Consider the following 15,952-nt stretch of genomic DNA (forward strand, 5'->3'; position numbering starts at 1 on the left):
ACCCTCTGGTTTCTCCCCCAGGTCACTCTCCCAACAGACAGCAAGAGGGAAAGAGTGTGCTCTCTCTTTGCTTATGGGATTTCTTATTGCATAGACGAAGTAGTACTATACATCATAATGGTTTAATATTTCCATTGTTTTTTTCAAAAATCATAATTCTATTCCATTTTTGTCCCCTTAGCCCTATTGTGTTTCACTGTGGTTGTTTCCTCCTCCTTTTTGTATTAAAATGGCCAGTGGGTCCTCCTCACCTGGCCTGGGTTGTGCTCTTATATCTAACATTAAACTGAGTCTTACTAAATTGAACGTTGGTACTTTTCTCTTTAAATTTCATGGCCTTTAAGATATTCTCTCTCAGCGAGGGCATTTCTGATGGATTAAGCTATGTGGTTAGCTTGGGGCAAACTGTGTTGAAAATAAAACTTTCCACAAGCTTTTCTTATTATCACAAAGGAAGACTATCAGACTAATAGCTAACCAGAGATCTCTGTGTGTGGCAGAGCAAGAAAGAAAAAAAAGTATGTGAATGTATCACACAAAACTGAAAACACATGGGCAAACACATAGGTATTCTCTCAAAAGAAAATAATTTTGTAATGGTTACGTCTATAATGTAGGGAAAGACTGAAAAAGAATGGTAAGGAGTGACAAAGGAAACTGATGGACAAAACCAATACAAAGATTTTGGATCATTGCCAGGTTAAATGCTATTTAAAGGAATAATAGCAAGCATATATCCTACCGACCTTACTGTATACCTGTGAAACATGGACCATTTATAAACATCACTCCCAACTTCTTGAAAGATTCCACCAATGCTGCCTCCGGAAAATTCTGCAAATTACTTGGGAAGACATAACGGACTAATGTTAGCGTTTTGGAAGAACCAAAGACATCCAGTGTTGAAACAATGATCCTTCAACATCAACTTCGCTGGACTGGCCATGTTGTTCAAATGCCTGATCACCATCTTCCAAACCAGTTACTTTACTCCCAACTTAAGGATGGAAAATGGAATATCAGTGGACAGCAAAAGAGGTTTAAAGATGTTCTTAAAGCAAATCTTAAAAAATGTAACATGAGCATCGAGAACTGGGAAGTCTTGGCCCATGAATGTCCCAAATGGAGGTTGGCTATTATCAAAGGTGCTATGGACTTTGAAGAAGCACAAATACAGGGCGAACAGGACAAACGAACTAAGCGGAAGACACGTCAAACAAATCCTCATCGCGACTGTCTTCCATCTGGAAACCTATGTCCTCACTGTGGGAGGCTGTGTGGATCCAGAATTGGCCTCCACAGTCACTTACAGACCCACTGTTAAAGATCTTATCTTGGAAGACAATCTTACTCGGCCACAAGTGATCGCCAATGTATGGTTCACAATACTTTATCTAGGCTCTGGTTGTATCATTTTTTATGATCAAACAATCTAATTTCAGCATAAAAAGTACAAATAAAATAAAACTTTGGGAGAACAGGGTTTTTATTTATAATTCAGTAAAACTTTTGGTGTGCCAAATATCTTGTTGCAATCTTTATTTGCTTACCATACCCCATTCTTATGCTAATGTGTAAAAGCCAAACATAACTCACTAAAAAAACAGGAGTACATATTAAAATATATCCAAGAGCACAGAACTAATGAGAAACCACTCTGAAAGCCACATCATCATAATGCTCTCAAGCATTAGATGCTGTCATGCTTCTCTTAGTACAGAACAATGCTTGTATGGTTGTACCTCATTACTGAATCTCTAGGCTCCTATCTATGAAGCTTATTGTTTGTTCTGTTTGTCAGTATAACTTTAAGTAAAAAGTAATATCTAAAAGCAGAGGTTTGGCAATTATTTTGAATGAGTGCAGACTAATGCCAGATATATTTGATTCACACTCTTGATGATAAACAGCTGAATGTGTGAACTGGCTCTGCTGAAAAGCAATGCAGTGAAGAAATGATATAAAAGTTGTGTAAATGGGGTATATCTGGGAAGGTTCATTCACATGTACAAGTCATCACTTGACGTTCAGTTCAATTAGTTGTGTTTGCTTGTTTTGACAATCTACCAGTAGTCTATCATGTTTCTATTAGTACAGAACAATGCTTGTGAGGTTGTGCCTCTTTATTGAATCTCCAGGCTCCTATCTATGAAGGTCGTTTGTTCTTTTTGGCTATTGGCAAATTCTTCCTCTTTCCCCCCTACATTCTACTGCTCCTAATCCATATCTGGGTAGAGCAAGAATCCCATGAAAGTGGAATCATTAACATTATCAGCATAGACACCATTGTTTTCTCCTTCTCCATATACCTGAAGCCAAACTTCATCCCCAGCTTCCACATGGAGCAGAACAGAACCAGATGCTTGGTCAACATTGTTGTTCTGGAACTGGTCATAAGTGATAATGACTGCCGTGTCCTTCTTGTACAAGCTGACTTTTACATCTGACACATACACGGTGAGATGATATGCAAAATAGTACACTCCGGGGATGCTGCACCGGAACTTCCCTGTTTTTGTGTCGTAGTGATTTTGCTCGTTGTAGAAGATCTTTGTAAATTTGATTGGAATATTGGGATAGGGGACTCTGGTTGTTAGACCAACACTAAAGGCAGATCGATAAGTGGTGGCACTGTCACCCTTTTCCCCTTTCAGTCCTGGGCTTCCTGCAAACCCTGGTGCTCCTTGAAGGCCTTCAGCACCAGTCGCTCCTAAATTTCCACTGTCCCCTTTTGGGCCCGGTGCACCTACCAAGTAAATGGATTTATATTAGAGTGGAACATCCATAGTAGGTTTCATCCAAACAACCTCAATTGAAAAGATGATCATGCCCTTGCTTTCCATCAGGAGGACAAAATGCTGGGTTGAGTCATTTGTGTGGACAGCTCAAGTATGCCCAAGTAATTCCCAGCATTATTAGGACTGCAATGCACAAACTGCTTTCACTCCAGTAAACCCCAAAGCTGCTCAGGAATAAGTAATTTGAAGATTGCAGTTTGTGTTCTGCAAGTTTCTGTATCTCCTTTCTTGGCCATTGTGCATATATTGGCTGCAAGCTAATTTCTGCAAAATTAAATTTATTTTAAAATTGTTTTTAAAAAACGTGCTATAATAGCAAATGCTATATTAGGCTGCATTAACAGAAGTATAGCTTCCAAATAGCGTGATTAGTTCCCCTCTATTCAGCACTGGTTAGGCCTCATCTTGAGTACTGTGTCCAGTTCTGTTCTCTGCACTTCAAGAAGGATGCAGACAAACTGGAACAGGTTCAGAGGAGGGCAAGAAGGATGATCAGGGGACTGGAAACAAAGCCCTATGAGGAGAGACTGAAAGAACTGGGCATGTTTAGCCTGGAGAAGAGAAGACTGAGGGGAGATATGATAGCACTCTTCAAGTACATGAAAGGTTGTCACACACAGGAGGGCTGTGATCTCTTCTCGATCGTCCCAGAGTGCAGAACAAAGAATAAAGGACTCAAATTGCAGGAAGCCAGATTTCAACTGAACATCAGGAAAAACTTCCTAACTGTTAGAGCCATATGACAATGGAACCAATTACCTAGAGAGGTAGTGGGCTATCTGACACTGGAGGTGTGGAAAATGATTTTAATTTTGTTATAAGTAGTTTGTTAGGATGTTAAAAGAAACAGATGCCCACATCATTTTGAGAGAAATTTCTTGAAGTAGCTCTTGTAGAAAAAGCCTGTAGCATCAGGAAAGATGTGTGTCAAGGTCGCTTAATTTATCTAGGCACTGCATTCCTATGTTAGAACAATGGCGCTGAGTACGGAGACAACGCCCGGGGAAAAAGTTGAAAAACAAGCCTTATATGGAAAAGTCTGTAAGTGAGGAAGTGGGCTGACCAAGCAGATAATGTATGCATGATGTATATGGTGAAAAGGTATAAAGCCTGGCTGCGTCCAGGAAGTGGCAGACTCGGCTTGGTTCGTTTCTCCACTTGAGCAAGTGTTTCAATAAAACTTGGTTTTGCTTTTAAAAGTCGTTTTGTCGTGAGTAATATTGGAACACTGTACTTAGGAGCGAACTCTCGCCTAACAATTAAAGTAACATTGTGGGCGTTTATTTCAGAGGCATTCAAGAGGCAGCTGGACAGCCATCTGTCGGGAATGCTTTGATTTGGATTCCTGCAATGAGCAGGGGGTTGGACTTGATGGCCTTGTAGGAGCCTTCCAACTCTACTATTCTATGATTCTATTATATTGAGTGATGTAAATGGCAAAGGTACAAATGGCAGGTGCAGCCTGATCCTATGCCAGGAGTGGGGAACCTTTGGCCCTACAGATATAGCTGAATGACTACTCCTATCATCCCTGGCCATTGGCCATGCTTGCTGGGGCTGATGGGAGTTGTAGTTAGCAATATATGGAGGGCCAAAGGTTCCCCACATCTGTCCTATCATATTTACTGGAAGCAAGTCCCACTATGTTCAATGGGCCTTACTCTCAGGGAAATGCACAGTGCTGCCATTGGACCAGAACATTAGGGCAGATATCCAGGGCCCCACTCAGCAGAAAGAATAGAAGGACCCCCAAACACAGCAGAGATGGCTTACCACATCTTACCATCTGAAGAGGTGTCCCCATAAGACCATTAAGTCCGGAGTCTAAAATGAGCTAACCGCACCACTTTATTTGCACATAGGAATGTAGCCTTAGTAGTTTCTCACCAAGAGCAAGTAGAACTACTGCTGCTGTTCAGAAATTATTATGGCTCCTGCTTCTTTAGTTTCTGCTCAGTTTCCTTTTCTATATGGGATCTCTGTTCCAACATTTCACACAATAATTTCATTTGGTGTGCAGGTAATGCTAAATCAGACCATTGCTTGTATATAAAGGCTTGTTCTTGGTTTACCGGTCATGATTTGTCTGGGGGAAGACAAATCACAAGCCTGGGTTTGGATGTAACACTAAGCCAAACCATGGCTTCACTTCAGGTAGTGCAAAGCAGCAGGACTGGAGAAGGAGTGGTACAATCGCATGTTTGTTTGTTCAGACTAAGCCATGGTTTGACTTAGCATTACATTTGAACTGGCCCTTTAGATTGATGTCCCTCCACTCCAAATGGGTATTGTATCTGATGCAGATGTGCCCACTGGCTACATCTCTGTGGAGACTTCCCATATGGTGCTAATGAGAAAGGGCCCTGTGCTCACATAGCCCTTTATAATTAATGTCACATCTGCAGACACTGGGATCATGGCCAGCAGATGCATCAGTCTTTTGGGGTGCAACACAGTCCTGTTCCTTCCTTGTGTATTCAGTGTAAATGCAAATAACATTTGGGTTCTTGTGTTCCACTCTCATTATGCATTCAACAACTATGACTAACTGACACAAGGATCTCTTCTGTGGTCAAAAGTGAGTGTCGGAGCATCCATTTCAGGACAAAGGTCTGACCATGGACAGGAGAACTCCCACATCTACTGATGGTTATGGGGTTTATTTGAACACTGAAAGAATGTTTGAGAAGGCTGTGAGGCCACACTGCCTTCATTTGCCATCTGGATTTTAATGGATTTAAATACTCCCCCCCCCAAAAAAAGGTGGGAGAGAAAGACGGAGACAGATTTATATTAGGGATTTAAACCCTGATTTTTACACAAGTTTCCATGACAGCTTGCAAAATTAGAACAAAAAACAGATTGTTCTTGTCTCTCCTCACTGGAACTTTTAGCAGTTGGGGGGGCAGTTTATATTGGAGAAAATATTTTATTTATTTATTAAATTTATATTCCACCCTTCCTCCCTGGGAGGAAAAAGCTATAGGCCCTCTGCCAACCCCCTATGTCCTCCATTTTCAAAGCAACCCTTTGGGGCTACTAATTAGCAAAACAAAAAGGGAGGAGATTCTAATCACTCGATCCTCTGTCTCACTGCTGGTTTAGTCCTGGGTATTCCCCTAAGTGCCTACTGGTTATGGATGTTCTTGCTCTGCTCTTTTTAAAACTTCGGTTCTCTTTCATTACTTGATATTATTCATTTTTATTATTTTTTGCTATTTACTGTTAAATTGTTTTATCTGTTGTTACATACTATTATTAAAAATGTGCGTTTGGTTCCTGAAGAAAGGCAAGATATAACATTTAAAAACAAATATGTGAATAAATAAATGGAAAGAAAGGTGATCTTCAGATTATTTTTGCATCTGTTTTTCTTGGTTTTTTCCCTCTTCTTTGTACTTTTATGTGTCATCTGGCCTGCATGGTGTTGAGTGAACCTTTAATCTTTGTCCTACTGGTTGATGAAGAAACAGATTTAAGCCCACTAAAACTAACAGCTCTTATAGGAATAGCTGGCTTGAACAGAACAGAGGACTGAAACTGCTCACCTTGATCTCCTTTCTCTCCCTTTTCACCATCCTTTCCATCCCTTCCATCTCTCCCTGGAATTCCATTGTGGCCTGGGTAACCTGGTGCTCCTGCCATCCAATTTGCACAAGTTCCTCTAGGTGGTTGTTCCGGGTCTTCCTCAGCAGCTACTTCAAAGTAACAGCAAAGTTTCCCCAGAAGCACCAATGAACAAAAAAGGAGGCTGCATCCTTGCTTCATGTTGAACCTGGATATAAAAATGTACTGCATAAGGAACAGTGCGCTGTAGAAAACCCACAACAAACAGGGATCACAGTCCTAGGTACTCCAGTGCCTCCTGCACTTGGAGGTTTTCCACTCCATCGTTGGGTGCAAGAACCTGGCCCTGATAATCAAATCTTTAAGTTAGTGGATACCAAATGCAGGTGGATAGAAGTTGGTCTGAAATAGTATTTCTGTAAGGAAAAGGCAGAACCTTGCTTATATAGTTTGCTGTTTAGTACTATTATGAATTTTGGCTGTCCTGATCTCTGTGGAGTGATCAGAAGCATAACAAAAGGGCTTTTGTGATCCTTCACAACCCATAAACCTCTCTCTGCCCTGTCTTTGCAATATAACACTGGGTGCTTCTAGACAACCTGTTTGTTGAGCACTCATCCTGATTTGTTTGCAGGGAAGTTAGACGATGGTGCATCAAGCAAACAATTTCCCGTGCATTTTCCTGTCATTTTCCTTATTGCAAAATATCTGATCTTTTGGGAAAGAGGATTTGTGGTGCAAGTCTTCTAGACTGACTAATTGTACAATCAAAATCTGTTATGTGATTGAATCCCACCCAAAAATAGCAACAGTCTGGAAGTACCCACTGTCAGAGCAGGGGGAGGGACAGAGATATAGAAGGAAGCTGTAGCAGTTTTGAATTTGGACAGAGACAACCAAATAGAAAGTTGTGAATTTTAGCTAGAATTAGTAAAAACCGGAGTTCAATCTGGGGGTGTGTGTGTGTGTGTTGTGTTGAAATAGCGGTTCTCTGGGAATCTGATGCAGGATCAGCAGGTTTGACCTGTTGGAGCCAGGAGTCTATTTGCATCCACTGAGCTCTTCTTGTATATCTGTAAATAAAACAGATATTACAAAGACTCGTATGCATTGTCAAAAAAGAGGAAATGTGTCACCAGAAACAAAAAAGGTCAGAAGATGGCACAGATTTGCATAAAATTTGCATGTGCTGATTTATATATACACATGCAAATATAAAAATAATTACTATGATTTAAATAGAAATATGATACATCTTAACATAGTGGGGAACACTGGAACCAAGTGGCCCTTGTGCCTACTCACTCTGCTGGCCATGTCCTAACTGCTGATAGGCAACTTCAAGACCCCTCCTGCTCTCTGTTCTTAGGGATCTTTATCTTTAACCAGACTTAGACAAGACTGTCTGTCAGACAGAAGACTTTCTTCTCACCACTTAGGCTGCAATTCTATACACATCTGGCACTAAGTTGCACTGAACTCAATGACTTCTGAGTAGACACACATAGAATTGCACTTAGAGAAATATAGTAGGTTGCCACTTTATGGGAAATAGCCAAATGCACGCTCTCAGTTTTAAAGATATTATTCCAGTGAAGCAGTCACTGACACTGCCAAACTGTAAGGCTTTCCAGTTAGGTTGTGCATTGTATTGCTTTTAGTTTTGTGCATTTGATTTCCATCATTTGCTGTTTGCTGTGCGTGCACACACACACACACCAGTATCCATACAGAACAAGTGAAACCTTGAAATGAACCCACTAGATCAACTGCTTAAAAATAAATCTCTCAATAAAGTTGTGTAATTGTACATCTGCCAAATATGCACAGGTGGGTGACTGCAGATCACTGTGCAAGAGGGAGAGGGAAATTAGGGACAAAAATACTTAGGCTTATATGAGTAGATGCCTGACCTTTCAATCCAGGAGAAAGCATATGAGGCAGACAAGGGACATAATAAAAACCAAGCCAGCTTGGTTCACCCAGGGCAATTGTGACGAACAAGCATGAGATTTATATGTCCACCCATCCAAATTTTAGTTATATAATTTAGGGTTCAATGCTATACTTGAGATCTGTTGGTTGAGGTGCCATAGGATTTGGAGAAGTCAGCTACACTGCCAGAATGCCAGGTATGTAACCACTGCGGCAGATATACTGGGATGCTAAATATACACCTGTGGAGCATGCCACTGGCAGTGCCAGAACGTACAAGATGGCCAGGTGGGGGCAGGAATAATAAGGGGCATATAAACCCTTTATGGCCTGGTGGGCCAGATGTTTATCTTCCCTATCTCAGCGGGCTGTCTTTGACAGGTGGGTGGGGCAACCATCTGATGTTGTAATGATACCTGCTGTTTTTAATATAGCCGCTTAAGAAACACAAATTCTGGGATAAGAAACAAAGGCAGCTGCCTTATATCTGAACTATTTGTTCAAATAGCCCACTACTGTCTACTTGGGACTGGCAGTGGCATAGATGTATGAAGAAGTCTTGGGCCCCTTTCACTTTGGCTCGAAGGAAGTGGATTATTTGCATCCAGTCCTTTTCTTCATATAGTCCAGGCTCTCTTTCTGACGAGGGAGCTCCTTTCTGCCTCCCTTGCCTTTATTCATGAGCCTGATATTTCCTGTGGGGAAGCCCCCCTCAAACACAAATAAAGTGCCCACTCTAGAGAAGCCAACTGCATGCTGCCTCTACCACTGCTTCCATCTCCGCTCAGCCTGCTGTCTTACTCATCTGACCTGATGTCAGGGACTGGATCCTACTGCAGGGAGCTTTGTCACTGTGGGGCTGCCTTCTGCTCCTGCACAAGATGTGTGAGAAATCCACAGGAAGTGAAGATCAATGGACAATCAGGTGCCAGTTCTGTAACTGCAATCAGCAGAATACTGAAGCCACAATTTGAAGCTGTGGAGTTATGAGAGTTCCTGCACACATAGCAGCATCCAGGGCCAGCCCTGCTATTAGGCTAAGTGAGGTAGCTGCCTTAGGCAGCTGGTTTTGGGTGTCAAGAACAGGCAGCAAGTTGTTAGTTGTTGTTGCATTTTTACTGGGGGTGGGCATTTGTATGATTTTCTCTCTCTGGTTCCTAAAAATCCTGACTGGCCTTGAGTATTATCTACCTTGACTTGGGGACGTTCTGGGTGCAATGCCCTAAAACAGATGCAATCCAATCCAATAACGTTTTCTCAAAAGTTCCACTTTGGTCAATGGTGTGCATAGGATGGCAGGTTTACTGATATACTCTTACAGACTTTTTTTTTTTACCGGCAGCAGCCTAAGTGACTTGATTCTAAGATTCAGTTGTCCATGCTCTGGTAACCTCCAAATTAGATTACTGCAATGCACTCTACGTGGGGCTGCCTTTGAAGACGGTTCGGAAACTGCAGCTTGTGCAAAATGCAGCGGCCAGATTGGTAACAGGGACCAGATGGTCCGAACATATAAAACCAATTCTGGCCCGCTTGCATTGACTGCCTGTATGTTTCCGAGCTTGATTCAAGGTGCTGGTTTTGACCTATAAAGCCTTACACGGCTTGGGACCACAATACCTGATGGAAGGCCTCTCCCGATACGAACCCACCCGTACACTATGTTCAAGATCAAAGGCCCTCCTCCGGGTGCCTACTCCAAGGGAAGCTTGGAGGGTGGCAACAAAGGAGAGGGCCTTCTCAGTGGTGGCCCCCAAATTATGGAAAGATGTTCCTGATGAGGTGTGCCTGGCGCCAACACTGTTATGTTTTCGGCAGCAGGTGAAGACTTTCCTCTTCTCCCAGGCATTTTAGCATGTGTTTTTAAATTGTTTTTATATTGTTTTGAAGTTTAAAATTGTGTTTTAAATTGTTTTTAAAATATGTTTTTAAATTGTGTATTTGTTTTAATGTTTTTGATTGCTGTAAACCGCCCAGAGAGCTTTGGCTATGGGGCGGTATACAAGTGCAATAAATAAATAAATAAATAAAATATTTGAGGAATGCATGTTTTGTGACCTAAAGAGGCATTCTGCTAACCCCACTATGATAAGCCAATAGTTCTGGACAAGGATGAAACAATGAAATGACCTCTAGATTTCAGAAACATTATCTTCAGAGTATGTGTGACAGAGAATGCTTGGCAGATAGTGGGGTACATATCTGGGCATCTCATATTGTACCACTTCACTGTCCTCATCACTAAATAATTCAGGAATATACTCCACCATACAGAACATACATATCTTGACTGTGTCAGCTATGTATTCTGACCAACCTTCTATATAATTTTGGTGCTACTTTTAATGCAGATCACTATTGCCAAATATGATGTAATTCACTCACATTTTGCATCTCAAACTTCTTGATATTGTGGTTAGGTGCTGTGTAGAAAACTCTTGTAGTCAGCCATGCAGTCAGCATAAAATGACATAGTAATACTACCAAAGTGACACTGCAATCGCTTGCTTCGACTACTTTCCAAATATCTTTTTGTAAAACAAATTGCACCAAAATAGGATTTTTATACCCATAAAATTGAATGCATTTATACCATGCCTGGCAATATACCAGGCACAAGAAAGTAGCTCTTACACAACTAAATGGGTCTGATCAAGAAACCAAGCACAAGTCTATTCACTTTTTCTGGAAGAAAAACAAAATGCAATGATGCACAATACTCTTGTGGTGAATAACAAAATATAAAAAAAAGACCTGAAAAGCTGCAATCCTGTGTAGACTTGGAAGTAAAAATCAAAGAACAAACAGGATTGAGTTTGATGGCTCCATTCCCATGTTCACTTACCTTAGAGTAAGCCCACTGAACTCTGTGGGCCATTCTTTTAAGTAAATATGAATAGGTCTGGGCTGCACAGAACAAAAGCAGAGCAGGGCTTAATTGTAGTTTTCATATCTACATATTTGAAGAGCTACATTAGATACATTGTCATGAGCTGCTGTATCATAACGTTGATTATATACTGTAGTATGTTCTTGAGCTTCCATGACAAGAACAAGTCTGTTCATTGACAATAAATATTCCTACATTCCCTGATTTAAGCTTTTTCTTTAGCACAAGCCTAAGAAAACATGTTTTGAACCTAGATAATATTATCATACAGCCACAAGAGTGGCTGTATACTATAGTCAGCATGGATTTTTCGCATTCTGCAATGTTGAAAATACCCTACATGCCATTCTGATCCTTCTCATAAGCTCATTTGAAAACAAAACTTTACAAAACATGTAGTCCTGAACTCAGAAACATAGCTTAACAACCCTCTAAATTTTCATGGTGATACACAAAACAGCCAGAGAGAATCGAGAGTTCTACGTGTAAAAAGAGAGAGAGCGAAACCAGACCCCTTTTCTGGACAGATTTCTGTCAGAGTTCCCATAATATGTTGTAATTAATTAAAAATCAGCTATGTTCACAGAGTACCTATAGTCCTATTACTGACCTTGCCCCATACTCTGACCTTCATCTTCTGCAGTTTAAAAGTTTAAAAAATGCCTGGCTGATTTTTGATTAATTTAAGAAATTTGCATTGAACTCAATGATAAAGTCAGGCATACTCAGTAAGAACTAACTGTCAGTGTTCTAAAAGCCAGACTCACAGCTGCTGAGCTTGCCTAATCAGGGGGCCACGCCCAGGCCAGACCTTTATTTCATGTGAGACAATAACGGTTCCCCCTAAAGAATCCTGGGAAGTGTAGTTTGTGAAGGGTGCTGAGAGGAGACTCCTATTCCCCTGACAGAGCTCCAGTGATCACAGTGGTTTAACAGTCAGCCGCTCTGATTGAAGCTCTGTGAGGGGAACAGGGCATCTCCTAGTAACTCTCAGCCTCCTTCACTAACTACACTTCCCATGATTCTTTGGGAGAAGCCAAGACTGTCTAAAGTGAAATAAAAGACTAGTGTGAATGTGGCCAGGAACAGCTTTGGTTTGAATTTGGGTGGGAAACTACATGTGCCTGCTGCAGAATAAAAAGGTAGGAGAAACCCTTTAAAATAATGATACTGTTCATAATGTTTTCCTTTTGTAAAAGACAGAGGCTTCCTTTCTGCCCAGTACCCACCTACCCAACCTCCTCCCCTCCCCTTCCTGCCCTCCCCCTCCCTCCTGCCCTCCCCCTCCCTCCTGTCCCTCCCCCAGGTCAGTTTCACCTATCTTAAGCATGACTGCACAAGAGTAAATCCCACTGAACTCATAAAGAATGCAAATGATCAAACCTGCTCTCCCCTCTTCCTCCCTCCTATACCCTCCCTCTCCCTTCCTTTACCCCTCCCTTCCAATCCCTTCCTTCTTCTCCCCTCCCCCTCCATGGTCAGTTTTACCTATCCTAGGACTACAACCTGGAGACCAGGGTTCAAATCCCCACACAACCATGAAGCTCACCGGGTGACCTTGGGCCAGTCACTGCCTCTCAGCCTCAGAGGAAGGCAATGGTAAACCACCTCTGAATACCTCTTACCATGAAAACCCTATTCATAGGGTTGCCATATGTTGGAATTGACTTGAAGGCAGTCCATTTCATTTTAAAGCATAATTGCACAGGAGTAAATCCCACTGAACTTAATAAGCATCCATATGATCAAACCTGTCCTCCCCTCCTCCTTCCCCCCATCACCTTCCTTTTCCCCTTCCCTCGCCCTTCCTTCACCCCTCCTTCCCCCTTCCAATCCCTTCCTTCCTCCTCCCACTCCTTCTGTTCCCCTCTCCCCCCTTCTCTTTTCTCTCTACTCTCCCCTCCCCCTCCCCCATGGTCAGTTTTACCTATCCTAGCCATGATTGCACAGAAGCAAGTTCCACTGAACTGAATAAACATGCAAATGATCAAACATGCCCTCCTCCTCCCCCTCCTGCCTGCTCCCATCCTCCTCCTCCCATCCCGTGGTCATGACTGCAGAGGAGTAAATCCCACTGAACTCAATAAGCATTGAAATGATCAATCATTCTCAGCAAACTTGCACAGGATCCCATTTCTTACCTCCCAGATTAAAAACCAGAGATATTCACTAATAGGCAAAAAACCTTGCGGTTTAAGATCGTACCTATAGCCAACAGATATTTCTATCAAACTTTAAAAAGCAGGGAAATTGGGCAGTTCTAGTGAATGCACCAGGGGAGCAGGAGACCTGACCTCCTCTCTGAGATATTGTACTGCTCTACACATTTGTCAAAATGCAAACACAATTTGGGTTGGTCTTTCATAGTCCAATCCACTTGCTGTGTAGCTTGGAAGAATTTGATTACATGTGCCTCTGAGCATATGGTGAGTGGTGGCAACACCTTCAATAAGCCCAAATAACAGAAACAAGACATGTGCTGTGCTAATCATGTTTTAGCAGGGAGGAAGCAACAATATTAAAACAGTTGATATAGTTCAGATTGTCACTTTAAATATGTTTGATTTACTTTGCAATTTTAGTGAGGTTTCCTACAGTAAATCATTTTCTTTTCCTTCTGTTTCTGTGAATATGTGAAATACAACAACACTTTGCAACACTAAAAAAAAGCTCCAAAATGGCACTGACTGTTCTGCAGAATAGTTTCCAGTGGACAGGAGTGTCTCAGTTTGCACAAGGTAAAACAGTGGGAAGTGTAATATATTCTAGCAAAGTTCTAGGTGTGCTCTATGTTTTTAATTGACCATGCCCACTTTTTCTTAAGAGGAGTAGTTTCAGCATAGCAGGCTGAAAACATGCATCTTGGGCAGGCCAAGTTTGTTTTTTCCAACGGCTAGAGTCATTCCTGAAGTAGCAACATATTGTAAATCTGTCTGATTTTTACATTAAACTGCAGTTTCAGATTCAACTGTTAATGCACCCAAAATAGAAATAGAGCATAACCTCCAGTTTGAAACACAAAAGGCTGTCTTCACCATTATATGATATTGATCAATAAAAAGGCTTTGAAATTAATAAAAATGAATTTGACACAAATATCTAGGATGAATAATGAGAGAAATATAATTTTGTAGGTTAGATTCTCTGTGAAAACAGTAGTAATGCAGGAAAGAAGCAAAGTAAGAAGAACACCAACAAACATTCAAAAATGTACTTCTTTATCTTTGGGGATGGCAGGTTTTGCCACCACTCACCATATGCTCAGAGGCACATGTAACCAAATTCTTCCAAGCTACACAGGAAGTGGATTGGATTGTGAAAGACCAAGCCAAATGGTGTTTGCATTTTGACAAATGTGTAGGGCAGTAGAATAACTCAGAGAGGAGGTCAGGTCTCCTGCTCCCCTGGTGCATTCACTAGAGCTGCCTCATTTCTCTGCTTTTTAAGGTTTGATAGAAATATCTGTTGGCTATAGGTACGTTCTTAAACTGCAAGGTTTTTTTGCCTATTAGTGAATAGAGCTATAGAATGATGAAGCTCCAATTGGAAGGCCATTTTGTACAGTATCTTGCACTAAAGAAAGATCTATTATGTCTGAATATTCTTTTAGAAATTGCCCTCTTCAACTAGATTATTCAGTGTCACCCAAGCACCATGCAGGTTCAGCTTGGCTCACCATGTCAGAGATGTCTGCAGAGCAAGGATATAACAGCAAAGAGAAATACAAAGGACTAAGGAAGTGATCTATGTACTGTATACTCCATACATGGAAAGGTAAAAATATTCAACTTTCAGCTGGCATTCTCACTTGGGGAATTCTAAGAAATGCCACCTGTTTGTCTCAATATTGTAGTCTAACAAGAAAGACAGGTAACTCTAATTTGGCACAACACTTATATGCTATGTCTTCTTTTCCTTCTCCGGACAATATCCCCCAATGTAAATCCTGTTAACTTCAATGGGACTTGCTTTTGAATAAACATGCATACAGATTGCGCAAGTTAACTGTACGGGCAATCTTCAAGAATCTAATTTAGTAACCAATAGAAGGCAGAGATTTCAAATTTCTGGTTGCAATCATTTTCTTATCAAAGGTTGCTCTCATTTCTGTACTATTTTGAATTCATTTTTTACTGCTAATTCAAGCACTAGAGACATGGAACAATGCTCCCAAATGAGAAGCAATTTTGTAGATAACTTCCTAAATAATAGGTTCCTAAATAAACTCACAAGTGTGCAATTTCTTTACAAAATGAAGAATGTATTTGAATGGTGTAGTATAATGCTGTAATAAAAATTGTTCTTACCAGTTGTTCTTTGTGTGATGTCCTGAGTCGTTTTGCAGTCACTTCAGAAATGCAATGGAAAGAATGGTTCACTCTCTAAATCACTTATCGCAGAGAGACATGTGGAACTGTCAGTTAAGGTGCTGTCCTTTCTATTTGCTACTGAGCATGCTAATTTAATACTAGGTATTTTCTATCATTTTCCTGTTTCATTCTAAATTTGGAATAATTTTAATTGTGTTTTATTTTTAGAAAGGCATATTTAAAAAGATTTTAAAAGGAACCAGATGGCTTGCTTGATAATTGTCAGACTAATGATAATTAAATTGTGTGATGCCCAGAGGATATGCAGCAGCACACATGCACACACACACAATATTCAAGTTGTAGGCTGTAACTTTATACCCAGTTTCCCAAGAGAAAGTACCACTGAGTTCAGTGGGGCTTTCTTCTGGCTCAGAGTACACATATAGAGG

At 41.0% G+C, this 15,952-nt stretch overlaps 1 protein-coding gene across 2 annotated transcripts; it reads right to left on the reverse strand.

Annotated features, from left to right (window-relative positions):
- Positions 1–1,468: 1,468 nt before the first annotated feature.
- Positions 1,469–15,619, reverse strand: LOC133388472 (adiponectin-like). Of its 2 annotated transcripts, XM_061634429.1 has the most exons (4): positions 15,498–15,619; positions 7,390–7,438; positions 6,347–6,573; positions 1,469–2,746 (listed from the first exon to the last, which is right to left on the reverse strand). In XM_061634429.1, the coding sequence occupies exons 3-4, from the start codon at positions 6,564–6,566 to the stop codon at positions 2,217–2,219; spliced, it is 750 nt and encodes a 249-aa protein (XP_061490413.1). In that variant the 5' UTR covers positions 6,567–6,573; positions 7,390–7,438; positions 15,498–15,619; the 3' UTR covers positions 1,469–2,216. The 2 variants fall into 2 exon arrangements, with proteins under 2 accessions (XP_061490413.1, XP_061490412.1); XM_061634428.1 differs by lacking the exon at positions 7,390–7,438 and having other exon boundaries at positions 15,498–15,618.
- Positions 15,620–15,952: the final 333 nt, after the last annotated feature.

This window comes from Rhineura floridana, chromosome 7 (assembly GCF_030035675.1).
Source record: "Rhineura floridana isolate rRhiFlo1 chromosome 7, rRhiFlo1.hap2, whole genome shotgun sequence".
In the NCBI taxonomy this organism is placed as follows: Eukaryota; Metazoa; Chordata; class Lepidosauria; order Squamata; family Rhineuridae; genus Rhineura; species Rhineura floridana.